The sequence below is a fragment of the Bombus affinis genome, chromosome 11 (genome assembly GCF_024516045.1).
Source record: "Bombus affinis isolate iyBomAffi1 chromosome 11, iyBomAffi1.2, whole genome shotgun sequence".
In the NCBI taxonomy this organism is placed as follows: domain Eukaryota; kingdom Metazoa; phylum Arthropoda; class Insecta; order Hymenoptera; family Apidae; genus Bombus; species Bombus affinis.
The window spans coordinates 5,296,675-5,315,022 of NC_066354.1; the positions used below are offsets into that span (position 1 = coordinate 5,296,675).

At 43.1% G+C, this 18,348-nt stretch overlaps 2 protein-coding genes across 7 annotated transcripts in view; one reads left to right on the forward strand and one right to left on the reverse strand.

Moving 5' to 3' along the window:
• LOC126921776 (mediator of RNA polymerase II transcription subunit 20) overlaps nt 1–18,348 on the forward strand; it is a 162,883-nt gene that overhangs the window by 121,646 nt on the left and 22,889 nt on the right. The window lies entirely within an intron of this gene.
• The window catches only part of LOC126921744 (facilitated trehalose transporter Tret1-2 homolog), a 120,969-nt gene that overhangs the window by 95,704 nt on the left and 6,917 nt on the right, over nt 1–18,348 (reverse strand). For all 3 annotated transcript variants that reach the window (XM_050733574.1, XM_050733575.1, XM_050733573.1), the window contains one exon: nt 9,160–9,627. In XM_050733574.1, the coding sequence (XP_050589531.1) occupies nt 9,160–9,183 (24 nt within the window). In that variant the 5' untranslated portion in view covers nt 9,184–9,627. The remainder of the gene's footprint in view (nt 1–9,159; nt 9,628–18,348) is intronic.

Here is an 18,348-nt window from a genome sequence, read left to right on the forward strand (position 1 = left end):
CTCTCTCTCTCTCTCTCTCTCTCTCTCTCACTCACTCATTCTTGTTCCATCTCTGTCTGGCCTTCTAACTGCACCCTTTCTCCCTCTGGTTATGTGTGTCGGTGGGTCGATCGGTATCTGGGTCGCGGGTTTTGGCAGTGCGAGCCCAAACCCCCTCTTTCGTTCGCGATCATCCCTCCACTTGAGGACGCGCCACTCTCTGCTGGTACTGCCGGTTGCGGATTTACGCAGAGTTTCATTTCGCTTGTTCGCTGCTCTGTGCCGCGCACCACTGCCAGCAAGATCGATTAATCTCGGTAAACAATCGAGCCTCGACCGGAATCGACGAGTGCCAGGCTCGATTTCAGCCGGATTAGCGAGTCTGCTGTTGGAATACGTGGTCGTGGTGCAGGTTCGGCCCGAGGTGTGCTGCAGAGTGGTGATTTTGGAAGTTGTTTAGAGGATCAACGGCGGATAATTTGCTTCAAGTTATTAGGGCGATCGGAAACCTCTGACGCCAGATTTCTAGCGCGCAAGCGATCGAAACAACAGCGATACGAAGATGCCGGGGCAATGAAACGCTATTGAAAATTCGATCGATGAATCGTTACAAAAGACAGCGCGTTTTACGCGACGCAGCATAGAGAAATTTGCTGGCAAGTTTTCTCTTTCCGATGGAAGGTCGCTGGTCTGCTTAGAATCGCGGCCAATTTCTTGTCGAGAAAAATATTTGAAATGTGGCGGTCCAAAAGGTTAAAAGACCTAAGAGAGTAAATATTGGTACGAACGGATTGATATAGTCAGCAGAAGTTCATTGACGCGGAGACATGTTTCGCGGGGAAAGGTTGAGATTTGTCATCCGATAGAGGAAACTTGACAAGAATTTTCTTATTTACTGTTGATTGATTTATTCTTTCACCAGAGACTAATCTCGTCGGACGTCGAGCACGACCGAAACGAGGGGCTGTTGATCCCAGCACGGCCGCTTTACAAACACACGTCACACTTTGAAACAGCTCCTTAACAAGATTAATGATTTCCACCGGGGATCAGCGTGACGCGGTCTTAGGCGATCGATGCGTGAACTTTTTAGCCGGCGCCTACGATTAATTTATTAGCGATCGATACTTTCACCCCTCCTGTTTCATGTCCTGTCGTCGTTCAGGATTGCTCGTATCGATTGGAAAAATTGCGAAATATCCAGACTTTCCCGCTTTTAGACAATTTTAATTCCATTTTAATCCCAAAATTATAAAAAATATGGAAAAAATAAAAATGTCTTGGCAATTAAAAATTACAGAAGAAGAACGGAGATTCGACGATTTTAAGATACACGAAATTCTCTATTTTCGTTCCGAGGGTGTGAAAGAAGTCCGAGTCAAAGTCTGTCGTTCTCATAGTTTGCGATGTGAACAGAAAAAGAATGTAATGTCGTCGGAATTAAAAATCGCGGGAGGAGAACGAAAACTCGAAGATTTCAGGATTCAAAAATTGACGTTCTAGGTTGTGAAGCAATTCAGGATCCAAGTGTCTGACAAAATCTCTCATTTTCATAGGCTGAGACGCGAGTGGACGCGAACTACATAGGCGACCTTGACATCGACAGAGAACGAGAAACGTCGCGAACGAGTCAGCCGGACCACTCGAAAAATCTCGCTAAATGATACTTCCGTGATAGCGAGCGTACTGCACGATCCTGCTGTTTCGTTCGATCCAAATTTTCCTGCTCTTACTCGAAAGTTCGCATTTCGACGCGCCAACAGTTAAACGCAGCGTGGCGTAATCGTAAATTGCTCGTTGCGCTTTTTATCGTTTCCGGAGTTGAATGAGATGAATTTAAGTGGAAAAGGCAGGGGGGGAGATAGAACGAGTTCGATTGGCGAGAAAACTCGGAAGGAAGCGGATGAATCGACGCGCTCTCAGCACGAACAAATGCTATCAGAAGCTTGGCTCGCAGACTCGCGGAGGATTCCGTTGGATCTCGTTGGAGAACAGTTCTGCGATCGTAAATTAAGTGAAATATTCCACGGTGGATCGAGGAAAAAAGCTAGAAAGAAGACAAACTTGCGCGGATTTCTAGATGTTTGCGGATCTAGCGAAGAGGAAAGGAGAAGGGAAGAGAAAAGTCTCGTTAAAGATACATTTCCTCGATGGCATCGCGAGTATGGATCTTCTTGCTTCCTGGCGGAAGTTGGAATTCCACTTGGTCAAACTCGACCAAACTTGGCAATAAGCGCTCCTGGCGATCATAAATTACTCCGCGAGCCTACGTATCCTTTGTTCGATCCAACAGATAAGAAATGAAGCGTTAATCCGCAGCACGGCCAACACGCGAGATAAATCAGTATCGCGTATCGATTTCATTGCTCGTTGTATACGGCGAAGCGAAGAGGCGCAGCTGGTCTCCTCCTAAGGAAACCTGGAAATCTGATGACATTGAATAAATTGAAGAACTTTCGAGGCTTCTCGTGAAATGCTAGAAGAGGTAGAATTATTCGAAAGTTCTTCCGGCTGAATTCGCGATGGATGCAGCCGCTTTCCGAGCTAGTCACACGGTTTGCGATCATCCGAGATTTTCCACGAGCAAAGGATAAAATCGTCGTTCGTACGTTCAGCGGTTCTTCTCTGAGAATTCGGTTTTTCAATTTCGATTTTTCGTTACAGCGTATGTATCGTCGAGAAATGTTTGGAAAGGACACTTTCACTCGCGCGCAATCTGGCACCCATTCCCGCGTGCGAATGACGAAAGAAGGTACACTTGTACAAATGTCAGCGACTTGTTTTGTCAGCGCAGTCACGAGCGGACTAATTCTCGCTCGTATCTCTCGAGATGCGACAAACGGCGCGAGTATTCAGAGAAGAAATTCATATTCCCGACGATAAGCTCGGCTTAGTGTCGTCTGCAACAAATTCACCTCGTAGTCTGTCTGGTCGTAATTCATCCGGTCTAATTGGTCGACGTAACGCGAATCAAACGCCAACAGACGTTCAATCGCGCTTCTGACAATGCGAAAAACACAGTGCGTCGAATATGGCAAGAAGAAATTATACGTTTGATCGACGATTTATCTCGCTCTGACAGAATTGATAAAGCTATAGCGAATTTTACCGAGAGCCTCGAATCAATTATTCGACGATCAATCATCTTATTGCGCGTATCGTAAGAACATTACGCAATCGAATCTGTTAACCAACAACTTTCCCCGCCGAATAATCCAACGGCTTGTCGCGTTAAAAATCGGTTATCACCTAAATCTGTCGCTCGATTTGTTGCTTAATCAACCGGCTAACACACCGATCGGACGTGGCAGGCGGTCGATGTTCGCCGAGAGAAACAAGGGATTACTAGGAACGAGCAAGCCGATTAATTCACGAGGCGGTGGCAAAAAGAAGTCGAACGAGGCGCTGGCGATGTGTCTGGGGCCTTGATGGTCGCGTACAAAAATTCTCCGACCGGCGGACGAGCAAGGAAAACGATCGCGTAGGCGTCTACGAATAGAGGAGGTGATTCAGTACGGTCGATGGTTCAGTCAGGAGCAAAAGGAGAGATCGCACGAGATCGCACGTGCGTTTTGTGCCTCTCGGCGATGCACGTGAATCGACGCTATGAATAAACCCGGCCACTGCATCCTCTGAATGAATCCATTTCTTCTTTTCTCTCCTTATCTTTTCTCTCGTACTGTGCTCTTCTTTATTACGAGGCGACTTTTAAACGAAGTCGCAGCGAATTTCTCTATACTTCGAATCTGTAGATTCCTGTTCATAAGGTTGAGCAAAAATTAGATTAGGTCAGGTTTCCTGTACGGCCGTGTTGCGTTCTCTGCAACACGATAGATCAATTCTATATTTTATCGGCGATATTATAAAGCTTTTATATACGAGATATCTGGCAGCCAGACGAGCGTGCTACGAATTCTCCGATGAAATCTATGCGAATTCCGAAGCGGATGTCTAACGATATGATTGCAAGCGCAACGCCAAAATTGCTTCTGAAGCCATTGGCCTAGAAAATCTGTTTTTCTTGCGCGCCCGCCAGGGTGCCAAGGGCCCCACCCAAGCCTCTGATTTATCGCGTTACAACGCGTTACAGTGCGGTGGGTCCCAAGAAATTGTAACAAACTGCAGACCAGTTTTCTCGCTGATAGAGGACGTTTAAAGTTGCTAACTGAAGGAAATTTTACAGACACCAGAGTTCGATCGTCGTTTAGATATATGTCATAGAGCAAAGGTTTCTCTCTGCATCATATTCTATAAGAAATGGTTAGACACGTTGAGATTTAATTTTCGTTTTAATATGACCTCAGAATGCAATTTCATGTTGCGTCTATTTATTCTTTTTTTTTATTACCAACATAACGTAACATAAATAGAAGTAATAACCAGCCTGGCATTGATAGATTATGGAAGAGGCTAGAGAAATTTATCCAATCTATTTATTCAAAGCACTATAACTCGGAGACATCTATTCTGAGATTTTCCTTCGAGCATGAAAGTCGTATCCCTGGGAAGCTAGTCTTACCTCCCGCTCCCAGATCGTTAAATTTTACATCTCTCGATCTTTCTTATTGCAACTTTCGAATAGCCAAAGAAAATATCTTGATTATTCCGGTAACCACTTTTTTTGGAATAATTTAAACGTCCATAAAACAATAAAGCCTGGGCGATAAAACGGGAAAAAGGAAATATTGCAATTCGGAGAAACCATCGGTCGCAGCCTTTAAACGAACAACCGCGCGAGATCCCCTTTAACATCTTGAACTCGGCTAGAAGGTGAGCTATAAGAGAAAAGGGGTAGCCATATATCAATAATTTATTCGCCCAGAAACGGTAGTGATTTTTCCAACGCGTCAGCAATACTTTTACCGCCGGTACTCGCCGCATTTTTCATGCTCCACCTGTTCCCTCCATTTTAATATTATTCCCTTTTCTCCCGGCTCAAATAAAACCACAACCTCTCTATTTTTCTTTCTTAAACGTATAATAGATACGTCATTCTTCAGCTTCGCGTATCAATCCTTAACCTCTTAGGTTGAATTCTCTTTCTCTGTACGGAGGAGCTTCACGCGAATTACGCGCAAACGATACAGCACTGCAACGCGCGAAGGATAATGCTGTTCTCTACGCAAGCACATTGCAACGATGTTTTCGATAATTAAATTATAATTTTTGTTAAACATACGATGCATATACTTGAAACTTAATAACTTACTTTAATAATTAATAATACAATTAAGTGTGATATATTTTAAAACACTTTGACACAATTTTCACGTTTATAACGCGATAGTGTTTTTCAAATTGCTCTTCGTTTTCTATTTTGTAGTAGCGATATTTTGAGCTTGAAGATTCTACAAAATTATACGGATCAGTACGTTAAAAATTTATTTTAACGAAAAGCAACGATTGATATCTGGCACTGGTGTATCAAAAACAAAGACTATATATTCTGTCTGTATATTGTTAACACTGTTATAAAACGTCGCGAGGACAAGAAAAGTGCGAAGCAAGACGAATGAAAAAGATGGTCTAGTTCAAACGGTGGGCGAATGAGTAGCAGAGTGATCGATCCGATCGTTGAAACTAAATCGCGTTAATTCCATCGATCGCCAATTTGCGCACTGTAATCCCTTTCCTATTTTCGAAATCGGTGCTTAACGCGCCGATCCTTCAAACCTACGATGAAATAAACAATCGCGTGACGAGTGGAAATGCACGATAAAAATCTCTTTTTTTAATTTACGAGACGATATATTCGAATGAACGCAATTAAAAGATTTCACTGTTGTTCGATGCTGAGAGTTTTGCTGTTTGCAGCGTTTTAAAATTCCCATGATATTTTATATCGATGACGACGTTCAAACAAAATTCGTCGAGCTTCACGCACGGTGTCCTTTGATTCCTAAAAGGATAAAGCGATCGATTTCGCTCACGACAGTTCCAGTAATATTCGAGGATGATTTTTCACTTTCCTAGAAGAAAATTATTATGACTGGGTTTCTTGCAGTCACCGGACAGCACGATATGGTAATGTATGATAAAACGATGCAAACGACGAGACAGTTAGTACAGCGGAAACCGTGACGCGTTCCGCTTTAACTTGGTTACGCCAGGATCTGATCCTCTGACAAGATCACACGTATGCGTGCGGGATACCTCGGATCCTTGGGGATGTAATTTATCGCCTGGTACGCGATGGTAAGTGTTCCAAAGCATCAGCGATACTCTCGCTACTGTGCTTTTAACACTGACGCGCAGCGTGTCTCGGAACGTGTAATAGAATTCTGCGAGATAATAGCGCCACTTCCTTGATACGTTGCGTGGAAAGAAACCACATATGGTTCACCATGCAAAAACATAATATTCCATGCTAAGATTGCCATCTCTGCCTTTCGATCGGTCAATCACTGTGGGATGCAGAGTTTCATGCGAATAAAATGAACATCCAGTGATCGGGGGATAAATTAGAAGCGCCATAGTACATAAAATATAATTTCCACGGTTTCCTTTATCGAACCTTCGTGCAAATCCATATCTTTACGAGCGCACCGAAAGAGATCTTAAGCGAGTCTAAATAGAATCTAAGGAATCTGAATAGAAATCTCATTCATCCCCTGTTAAATATTTTACAGCGAATACTTTACTTTCGATATCGTATCCTAAACGTTTCCATTTCTCGTAAATACATAAATATCCAATTTATTTGCCGATTATAATATTCAATAGAATGCAACTTGTAGCGGCACATGTTGTTGCTTTGCCTCGGAGTATCAAGATCGTTAGGATACACGTAATGTAAGAATAAATAAACTCCGGGCAAAACAATGTCGTCGCTACGTGCAATCGTCGAACAAAGACGAATTCGAATTTTCCGACTCTCCTCCGACTGGTATAAATAAACGAACGCGATCGCGAGCGAATCAGTTATACGAGTTATCGATTAATATCTACGAGTTACCTGCGAGAGATTATACACTTGTACGTTTGTACGAGCGACTTTGGACATTGTCTATATTTATTTATAATTTATTGAATTTATTTGAAATATATTTGACGGATTGCAATAGCAAGTTCTCGTTACCTATTTATCAATCCTCTGCAATTCCACTACAAACTTTTAGTGAAAACTAAGAGGATATTTCATAGGGTTGTTGTTAGTCAACATCCAACGGTAATTCTCTTCATCCTCGTAACATCGCCGTATGCTTCTTCGCTAATTTTCATCACCGGTGACCACTCGAATCGTCTTCAATTTGTACGGTCTTGTGTCGCTACAAGCGTAATCTCGGCAAACGTTTCGTTCACTACAGGATCGTGAAATTACACGCCGAGCGACAAGAAGCTCGCGCAAGAAGCCCAAGAGGAATTCATGCACGTTCGTTGGCACAATGGATCCTCGAAGGATTAGAACGTTGCTCCGGCGAGATAACAGTTTTCTGTTATCCTTCGGCTTGTTTAATTTTCAAACACAATGGAATAGTAGGTATCGGGATATCGATCGTCTAGGAAAAGTTCAGGCTAGCGAGTTTATCCGACGATCAAATTGGCATATTGCTGACTGACGATAAGTTACACCTTTGTTTTCCCGGCTTCAGCGATGAGCAATGATTTTGACCGCACGAAACCTGTGACTCAGTTGCATCTCTGCTATTCAGTGCTTCGATATCCATTGTGCCGCCTCTTATCTTCCCCTCGCAACTAGTAAATCGTCAATGAGGAAAGGACAGTATCTGGATAGTGGGAAAATTGTTCAGATAAAAGCGAAATAGGATAATGGTCATACAAACAGTATGAATAATTGCTTCGGCGAATCTAATGGAAACGGATATCTCTTCTTCGATGCTTCATAGGTTCTATCACGCAGAGTAAATAGAAACTCATCGTTTCTCAAGAACAGTCATTCGCTCGGATCTAAGACCGAAATCTTGATAACATTCGACAGCAAACAATTCCGTTGATTCGTTGGTTTATCGTAGCTGACTAAGAGCAACAACTTTCTAAACAAAGCAACAGATCTCACCGCGTAATCGAAGATATCCGTACATCCTAAAACTCTGTTACCACGGTGTATCGATTCTCCGGTTACAAGGAATCCACGATGATAATTAACAGAAAGAAAGAAAAGGGAAAGAAAAATGACTAAACAAGAGAAAAAGATTATATAATTCCAGAAAATCTACTATTATTCGCATCGTAATACGTTGGTACAATGGACGTCTGTTTAAAGTAAAAAAGGAAAAAACATTGAGATAATTTGGAACTGCGAATCGATGTCGATTTCTACCAGGTTTCTGATAACTGTACGTTGGGTTAACAAGATGGCTGGCTCCGCGAGGCATCATCGGAAGCGAATATTTTAGTTAAACCGCGGCAGCCAGCGTTTGTCTTTCGCTTTTGGAACGATATCAACCCAGTAACCGACTTTCCAGTTGGCGGCAACTCCTTCGGGGCTCTTAAGACTGAAAAGTTCCGCCTACGGAAAGAGGAGAAATAACAGCGGTCCTATCAATCCGTGAAAACATCTTAAGCGTGGGCTCCGCAGTGAAAAAGAAATATTATCGGAAGTGGAATAACGTTTATCGGAGCACGGCTCCTTTATTCCCGTTCGAGATTCGCCCAGCAGGATGAGTAGCTGGCGATTTTTCTTTCGTCGGCAAGCTAATGGCCCTCTCATCCTTCGGTTTCTTTTATTTTTCCATTTTTCTTTTTTTGTTTTCGTTGTTAATACCGCGACACCATTTTGCAGACACCGTGAATAATACAGGCATAAGTAGGATATTTTATTGGGGAAGAAATCCATGTTTATATTTTTGAGTACTTGCTGTACTAGCATACTTTTTTATTCTGCGTATTCAAAATTTAAAAATTGTAATTTTATTAAACAAAGCAGATGCGTTAACACTAAAATTACCGGCGATCGAAACGTAAAAAAGCTTGTACCTGGAAATCAGAAGGAGAAACATAAAAATACGTAAAGTTTCATCCATAGTTATCGTTAAACTATCAGTAGGTTATCGAACGTTGATAAAATATCTATCAAAAATTATGAACGTACAGTTGCAGCGTTGAAAGGGAACGAAAAATTGAAGAGTACTAAAACTAATTCTATTTTCCAATCAAAGAAAAGAAAGGGAAAAAAGAGGAAAATGAAAACCCTTCAAAGAAACCATGCTCGATACTCACGTAATATCTGTGATTCAAAGACATCTCTTGGCTTCTATGGTTCCTCTTGCACCGTACTTTTTCTGAATTAGAAGCTTCTGCAGAAGTTTGGCAAGATGCTCGCAGAAACGTTTCTGTACATCTTCTTTCTTCACTAATCCTTGGCGCATCCGCGCTGTGTCTTCTCTTGTCGAAAATGGATCACGAAAATATACGACGTTTCTTATCCACGGCTCGCTACGTCCTCTTCCTCTCTTCTCTATTTTCTCTGCCCGTTTCCTTCGCCTTCCTTCTACCCCCGCCTGCTAATCGATCCGCGTCAGTCTTACGTGTTTATTGTCGAGGTTGCAGTTAATGTCTGGTCTCCTCATTATTGTCGTTTTTTCCCTAGAATTCGTGTCGCGTGCGCATCTGGGTCACCTGGGCCGCGGCTCCCTTCCGTCGTTGGCAATTCGGCTCGGATTTTCCTTTCAGACCCGAAGGATCCTCCTATGGAAAGCATCCACCGTTTGATAAGGTAAATTGGCGAGCCGATCGGGGCCGATCGAGTCGCGGAATCACGAACGAGCCAACGATTCTTAACGCCGACGATGTAAAGTTACATGAGCATAAACGACTGAAAGAGAGATTAGGTAAATCAGAAGGAGTGAGAGAGACGAGTTGCAAAAAGAAAACAGGCTCCTAGTCTCGGTGGCTCCTGTGGCGTGGCCATGACTCGAAGAAGAATCAGCAAAGCAACGTGACTGGAAGAAATCCGAGGGGAAACAGTCGGAAAAGAAGTTTAGAATTAATCGTACGGCGAGGCAAGCTACCGAATTTCTAGCCTAGTTAGCGTGCACAGTGGAGTTCGCGCGAAACATCCTCGAATCTGCTTCCGGATTACACAATGAAAATTTGGAAACCGACGAGGCTCGCGAGATTCCAGCGCGAAGTTGGTAGATCCGCGCAAAACGAAATTAATTTTGCCTCGTGGCAAACAGTCGAACTTGCCATTTTCTCTCTAATTCTAACTGGATCGCTTAAAGAATCTTCGCAGTGTTCTAACAGGAAGATTCCAGCGAACGAACGTAACTGGTCTAGGAGAGATACCTTTCCGAAGTGCACTTCTCGCACGAGCGAGTCTCACGTACACCCTCGTTCGTAAGCAGTTTTCTCGTTTTCTCTAGTTGCTTCGATCAATCCTGGCACTCGTGTTGTTAACATCCCTATCCAATATCTCTGTCTTTTCGTATTTAGTTGCAACCTTCGATACGGATTCTACACCGAACCATCTGGTTCGCAATATTTTTCCACGAGATGCAAAGTTGGAGATTGCAAGGGCGAACTCGCGTGATTCTTAATTACGTTCCTGTTCGAATTCTGGCGGATAGATTTGTTCAATTGTTCTGTATCGTTGTCCCGCGTGAATGCCAGATCGTCGTGAATTGATCGCGTTCTGGTTAAAGTTCTGGAGACCAGGTGTTCTAGTACTTGTGAATGGAAGTGTACATACGACACGCGGTATGAATTCTACTTAGGTGGCTCGTTCTTCAACTAATCTTTCTTCCGACGATTGAAACAAAAAAAATACCTCCACGTATACCGAGAGACATCTGTCCGAGTTCCTTCTGAAAACTCGCTCGATCTTGTCTCGCTGTCTCTCTTGGCCTTCTATTATGCGTTCGCCGCGCGAGAATGTGCTCGTTCTGCCAAGTCGATCCGCATTCTGCAGGTCGACCGCTCGGCCGCGCGAATCTCTGAATTCCAAGGCGGTTGTCGCGCAGCTTGGAAAAAAATGATTTTAAAGGACGCGTTCCACGACTCAAGAACAAGATGCTGCCAGCGGAATGCATATTTACGGTCATTTTTCCATACCACGACCGGCTCGAGCCATCCTCTGTATGTGTGTGTGTGTTCCTTCTTTTTCGTCGCGAATCCGCCGCGCATTTCAACGCGATTCCCAGGCAAAATATGGAAAATCATCGTGTGGCTTTCGCCTCGTGCCATAACACTCTTGTAGGATAGTGAGCTATCCATAGCGAATATATGCATCTTCTTTTCTTTTTTTTTTTCTTTTTTCCTTTTTTTTTCAAGAGCATTTCATAACGAAAGCTACGGGCGAATGTAATCGGTTATTGAACGCGGATGATCGCGCGCAAATATAGAGGCGAACGCTGGTTAAGAGGAGAACGCGAACTTTGCATATGAAAGGACCTGGAAGATTCTAGGCAAGCTCGAAAGTGTGACGAGGAAACGCGTTTTCACGATAGAAACGCGGATCTTTCCTTTAAACGAGGCGCGGATAAAAAAGCGTTTAACGGTGGATGGACGTTAACTTTGCACGACTAATCGTATTTTGTTGCAAAGAACGACCGGTTAGCGAGTTTCTCTGATGAGAGGAAAAATTCACGGTGTGTCATTTGGGAGCCCTTTGAACCGCTGCAAGTGAATTTTCTTTTGAAAGCTGACTGCGCAGCCAGTTTTTTACGATGCAGTTTCCCTTTTAGAAGCAGCCACCAGCGAGGAGGTGCTCTTTATATTCTAATTTCAATGGAAAGAACGTTGGACCAAGGTGCCCTGATAATATGTAACTCTTCTTCCCTCTGTGTTTGCGGAACATCTTATCGACGTGGTAATAGCTCGGAATTATCCTAAAGTTCAACCGTAACATCGACTCTCGTTCTGTCCTTTCGCTTTATTACACCGTTCGAAACAATTAGCGGACGTCGCGAATGATTTTATCGCGCCATTCACGCGTATAGAAGCGGAGAATCGCTCGCAGACTCGATAAGTTGTGTATTATTCAGGCGATGGTTTTACGCTGAAGCTTCGAAAGAGAAAAGAAAAGGCGAAACGTGTGGTCTAAATATTCTATCGTTGCCGCTATAATACGTCCCATCACAGTTGGAAGTTGTTTCATGACTGTAATAAAGTTTGACTTTAAGACGATCGTTAAAAGGATATCAATGTGAGAATGAAAACCACATAGAAAATAATCCTTTAAATCTATCTAATCCTCCAAATAAGAAAATAATCCCAAGCAGTCTATGATTCTTCAAAATACGATATTTGCCTAACTTGTTAAACTGCCGTAAATTTGCTTTAAAAAAGGAAAAAAAATACACGTCGCGGAAAGAACGAACGACTGCAATGCCTCGATCGAACCTGACACGAATTATCTTCAGCGGTGTATAATTCTACGACGTTTTTAAACGGATGCCAGACGCCTTTTGTGTAAAGTAATATTTTATCGACGTTAATCTTCGCTTTTCCAGTGAAAATAGAGGAGTCAAGGGAGAAGACGAGTCATGGACAGGATGCTGGAAATTCCTACGACTCGATCGAACCGGAAATCGCGGCCTTTGAACGCTCGCGTTCGCGTGCTGTCGCGAGCTTATCGCGCGACGAGCAATAGCAGCCGGTCGCGAACGCACTGTGCAAAGAATAAATAGCTTGCACGCGAAACGTCACTTTTATGGGCCGGAGCTTTTAGTCCCCGCTGTAAAAACGTCGCAGTCCATTAGTACTCGCGACGATACGAACGTCACCGCGGCTCGCTGCGCATGCAAAAATTCACCGGCCGCTTAATAACATTTTCTCGTTCGAACGTCTCGACGGATAGGCCATGACCATGTACCGGGTGTTGGGAATACTTTTTCCTAAGTAACTACATAGTAAAACTGAACTTGGACACGTCTGCTGTAAACAGAGATTTCGCGTTTAAATTTTAAACGTCGATACCGGTAAACGAGGGAAGATGGTAATCTTTATGGCTACCATCTTCGCATTTGCATGCAAATCTCGTCGATCGTTCACTGTTTTTAAGTGAGGGAATGAGTTATCGGAAATGGAAACGGGATTTTTAGTCTCCGCGTGTGTTGCTTGCTTGATGGTTTAAGGCTATTTATACTATCGCTCGTAAATGTTAGGACATTTGTGGAAAATGAGCTACAATCATTAGGAAATTATTGAAATCTCTGAGAACTACTATCCCGGTTGGTATCTTAGAGTATAAGGAAGTTGTATACACCCGGAGTATGAAGAAGTACACGTTCAATAAAATGTTGGAATAAGTATCTCATCAACTGTGTATAACAATAAAATAAAATTCTTGCTCGCTTCTACGTGTGTACACACCGTGACGCATTCAGCTTATACGTTTCAGTTTTCTACCCTATTTATCCTCAATTTCTCGCACATTTTATCTAACATTTATCCTACGATTTCTACCAACTTTTTACTTCCACAGCTTCTCCATACCGATTTCCTCGAATAATCGATATCAATTACCATATTTTATACTAAGCCAAGCATATCAATACTTAGAAGCGAATATACCTACATAATTCCACTTTAACTCGTGGATGACTGGGGAAAGCACCAAAAGCTCAGTCCGCGATGCTACCAATTACGATCAAAGAACGCACCAATAGAATCGGATCGCAAAATCGATGATGCCTCCCACCCCTATTTTGACGATTCCCTAATTTCCCTTAAAAGACGAAAAAAGCAGAAAAATACGTAAAAAGAGGGAGAATTCGCGTGTAAACAAGGGAAAACGTTGGGAAAGGAGGAATAGAATCGAAGCAATTTTTCTGCAATCTCTTGTGTGTGGACGATGCAACGAGTGCTGGCCCATATCGCGTCTATTTTCGCGCACGATGCGATCGTTTCGCGCGAACGAAGGTCTCGGGGGTGGTTGGTCGGGTGTGCCGCGAGGCAAGGGGTTGGTTCACGGTGGCCCGGTGGCACGATCAAGGGGAAACTCGACGGAAAGTTGGGCAAAAGCAAAAGGGAGCGCCGCGGCCGGAGATAGCGGTGGCACACACGCCGCTGCTTCTATTGTTCTTCGTTTCTGAGAGGCCGAAGCGCTGCCAATATCGGAGCGTTCCGGCGCAATATCGGGTCACGAGGTCCGGCCCTGTTTCTGGCAGACGGTGATAACTCAGTCGACGACGCACCCACGCCGCACAACCGTCCTCCTCGCCGTCGCCGTGATTCAATTTACCGTAATTACCCACGGATTAGCCGACGCGGCCTTTCGATACGCGAACCTTGCAACGCGTCCGCCGGATTAGAGAAGGGCGAATTTTCCTCGACGAGGATCATCTTTGGCAACAGCGGCAACTTTGGCTCTGGTTTCCAACTTATCTCGGTACAGGTGAAATTCGTAATTGAAAAGTTAGATAGACGCGAGCGAAAATTTCGTGCCATGGCAAATAACGGAAATTTGATTGCACAGCAAACTTTAATCCCCAAGTTTTCAAGTTTTTGGCTAATTTTTTATTTAGATATTGCATATGGAAATTAAGTGGACGGTACATGGAATGGTAACAGGGCGAACGTTCGTCCTATCTTTCAAGTTGTTGTTTAGCAGACCGTTAAAAATCAGACAATGGGACGGAGTGAGTTTTATGATGCAGTATGACATTAACGTTGGAACTCTCGAACAACACTCGGAACCTACACGCTCGCTGTATACCGAAATCATTCGATGAATCCGCATCTATTTATCAAAGTCGACAAAGAATTCTCTGTCTACCTAACTAGAACCTCATCTCTGCTGCAGCTCACGATCGTACGACAAGCAAAGATCCACGCTGTTAGCCGCCAGCAGCTATTTCAATCTCGTCGTCCTCCATGCAAACTCGATAGCCGATGTTATTCGATTGGGGGCGAGAAGCTCTGGCGTCTTCTTAGTCGACCGATCGGTGGTGGGTCCTTGATCTCCCTGGCGAAAGAGCGAGAGAAAGAAAACGAGCAGGAGACGTGGGTGCGGCTTAAGACTCTCGTTGCGGGAAAGAGGGATCAAAAAGTTTTTATCCAGCCGCCGTTTCATAACTTATTCCTGTGTACGAGCGACGGGTACACTTTGTGAAGGCTGGCAGCGAGCACAAAGAGGATCCTCTTTTTATTCGCCGCGGCCTCCGCCACAAATCCTACAAACGAGCCGGGACAAATTATGTTCTCTCGCTCATTTTTTTCCTTTCTCCCTCGTTCTCCGGTTCCTTTTCTAATTACCCATCGGAAGGAATTACTCGTCGCAAGGATAGCGTACGCCAAAGGCTGAAGAAACGATGACTGAGCAGAGAATAAGCGCGGAAGTTTAAATTTCAAATCAAATTGGATTAAAAAACGAATGGAAGCACGTGTCTCGAGAGAGATGCTAAAAAATGGTATGATTATAGGTACTATTGTTTAAGCGGAAGAACGTGATGGATCCGTTTGAAGTGGAAAGTGGAATATCTCGAGCATTTTTCTTCCGTCTTCGCTTTAAAAAAGATAACTTGACCCAGTTTCTCACAAGTATCTCTGTATATGCACGCACGCTGCATAATAAAAGACGAAGGAGATAAAACGGTGAATAAAAAAAAGGGGGGAAAGGGGATGGGATGATAATTAGGACGAAGGATGAAGGAAAAATAAAGGAGTGGGAGGAAAGGAAGGAAAGTAACACGCATTAAAGGAGACGAGATATACTGACAGGGAAAGTCCTAGGAAGTAGGTAAATTAATCCTAAGTCCCGAGGAAATTTTATGCGCTGCAAGTGCCTAAAATAAAAACCCACGACTTACAAGCTTCATGGCAGGATGGTTTAGTTCGGGACTACCACGAAGAAAAGCAGTGTTCGAGCCTCGCTTTTGTTATAATCCTCCGAACATTTTTCACGATAATTAACGATTCTAATCGAGGCTTCCGACCTTCCCCGCTAACACTTTTATAGAGCAATAAAATCTCGGCTATAAAATTTAATTGACAATCTAAATGGCGAATTCAGTTCTAAAATTGCTGCAGAGTTTCTGTATCTAAGTTTCTCACGGAGTAAATTAAGTCCAAGTTCCGAAACAAGTATCGCGAAGTTGGAGTTGCGGAAATTTCTTCGAATTAAAATACCGTAGTCTAACAAGATAGTAGAAAGGTGTGAGGGGGAGGGGAGGTGGTGGTAGAATAATTCTAATCTACGCCCGTAACGAGATCTCGAAATTTCCAGTTAAAAAAGTATGCGAAACGTGGAAGGAAAATATTAAAAGCAAATAAGAATATTTCAAAGAAGCTTAAGGAAAATAAAAGATTTTCTTCTCAGATCGCTGGCGGAGTTGCGAAAGGGCACGAGATAAGAGATTCATTTAGAAAGAACAAGTAAAAAGTTCAAAATACTTGAGAAGAAAATGAGAATGAGACGAGGAACGAGTAAAAAGTACAAAACATATTAAAAATGGAAACGAGGAGAGAGGGGGAGGGGGTGCAAAGAATAAAAAATATTCCATGTACAAGAGAAAAACTGTAGACAAGAAATACAAAGCAGAGCATCCGTAACTGGAGAGAGTAAGTAAAAAATGTAAATGTAGGAAAAGGGAAGAAGAAAAGCAGGATAAAATTGCAAGAAAAATGGGACTCTAACGTTTTATAGAAAAAGATAGTAAAACGCACCATTAAATGCATGCTTTAAATACTGTAAAAAATTTGAAAAAGTAGCGGATCAAAGTAGAACAACGAAGTACGATTGAAAAATAAAAATCGTGAGAAATACGAGTTTGGTAATGCCCTGATTAACATGCAAACGCTTACTTTAATACGCTTGTTTTTAAAGCGGTTCGTCTCGACACGGGAAGAATTTAGTCCGAAGAATTCGACGAATTAACGATCAAATTTGCCGGTGGATGTTGCAGAAAACGTGCTCTGTTTCTGACAGGGTCTCCTGCCTCGTGTAATTGATGGCTCTGATCGATGCAATTGCAGTCACGAAGACCATCTTGTTCAACGCGGCGCCATTCAATCTTTCATTATGCAAATTCATTCGGTCATTCAACGAAAATCAACACACTTCATAACTCTTGCTTCCTTCTTTATTCTAAAAATAGCACTTGCTCTTTTCTTAAAATGAACTTTCATCGCAAACATTCTGCGTTGCGAACGTTGGCAAAAAAAAGGAAAAAGAAAATTCGTGACAGCCGAGCGACACAGTCGAAGGCCAACAAATAACGAGAAATTCGTAATTAAAGGCTATTCAACGGCAAAAGCGGAACGATTGGGCGCTTCAGGAAACGGCTTAATGAACCTATAACGCAGCGGTTTATTGGCGGAAAAAGTCTACTAAGCGCGTCCCTGAAATTGCTTCCTGATCGAAACTAATTGACCGTCGAACAGCTGCGCTGTCGCGCGTGTTTTTCCACGTCGAATCGAATAACGCGCGACATAAACCGCGATTATGTCGTACGATGTTTCGCGGATTGACTTCCGCGTCGCTTCATTCAGCAAGCCGACTTTGATTCACTGTAACATTTATTAAATCGTTCGTCGTCGGGAAGATATATTAAATACTTAGAGTACATCCAAATAACGAACAGAAGTTAAAGCACGATATTATTTAATGTTCGGTATATATCTTGGCCTTATACAGGACAAGGATTCAGAGTGCTCTCTTTACCAGGAAATTAAAGCTCGCTTCAAACGAAGTCTACAAAGTGCCTCGTTCCTCCAGATTTACCTATTAAACAACATAGAAAGATCTTCCAATACCTTCAACACAGGATTACAGTCCTTTGAATATATTCCCTGTTACTAAAGTTACCTTTATTCCTCACCAGCAACATATTCTTCTAGCAACTCGGTTCATTCTTTCGTATACACGTTCGCAGTAAACACGTTTTGCATTCACATTGTCGTATTAGTTTCAAATTTTACGGATACGATCAGAACAGTCGTGTTTCGTTACAGTGCTGATCAAATTTCACGATCTTCCGTACAACACGAACTTTCTACGATAAGTATCGAAATACTTTGGCGAGTCACTGTATATGTATACCTCTGGCTTGCCGTTTTCTTTCGAAAACAGAGAAGAGAAAAGTTCGAGACACTCGTTATCCGGCGCGCAATGATGGCAAGTGTGTCAGAGGAGCAAAGAGGTGCGGGTCGAAGAATTTTCTGACCGCGGCACGGTGATCTTGACCCGCCCTAAGCCAATGTAAAACGAATGCACGCTTTTAGTCTCGTCTGCCTTTGCGAAGCTCGACTTCTTCTTATCGTCGAAGAACGACGTTTGCCCAAACGAGTGAAACAGAATTCACCAGGAAACTGCATCGTCCACGACCACAAATCGGCAATTTATGGAGCGCGCACGAACGCTTCCGGTCCTCCGCGTTCGTTTCGATTCGCATCGATCGACCGGTGTCAAGCGCAATTTACGCGGCACTATTCGCACGTGAGTCCACCGATATTGTTGTCGTTTCG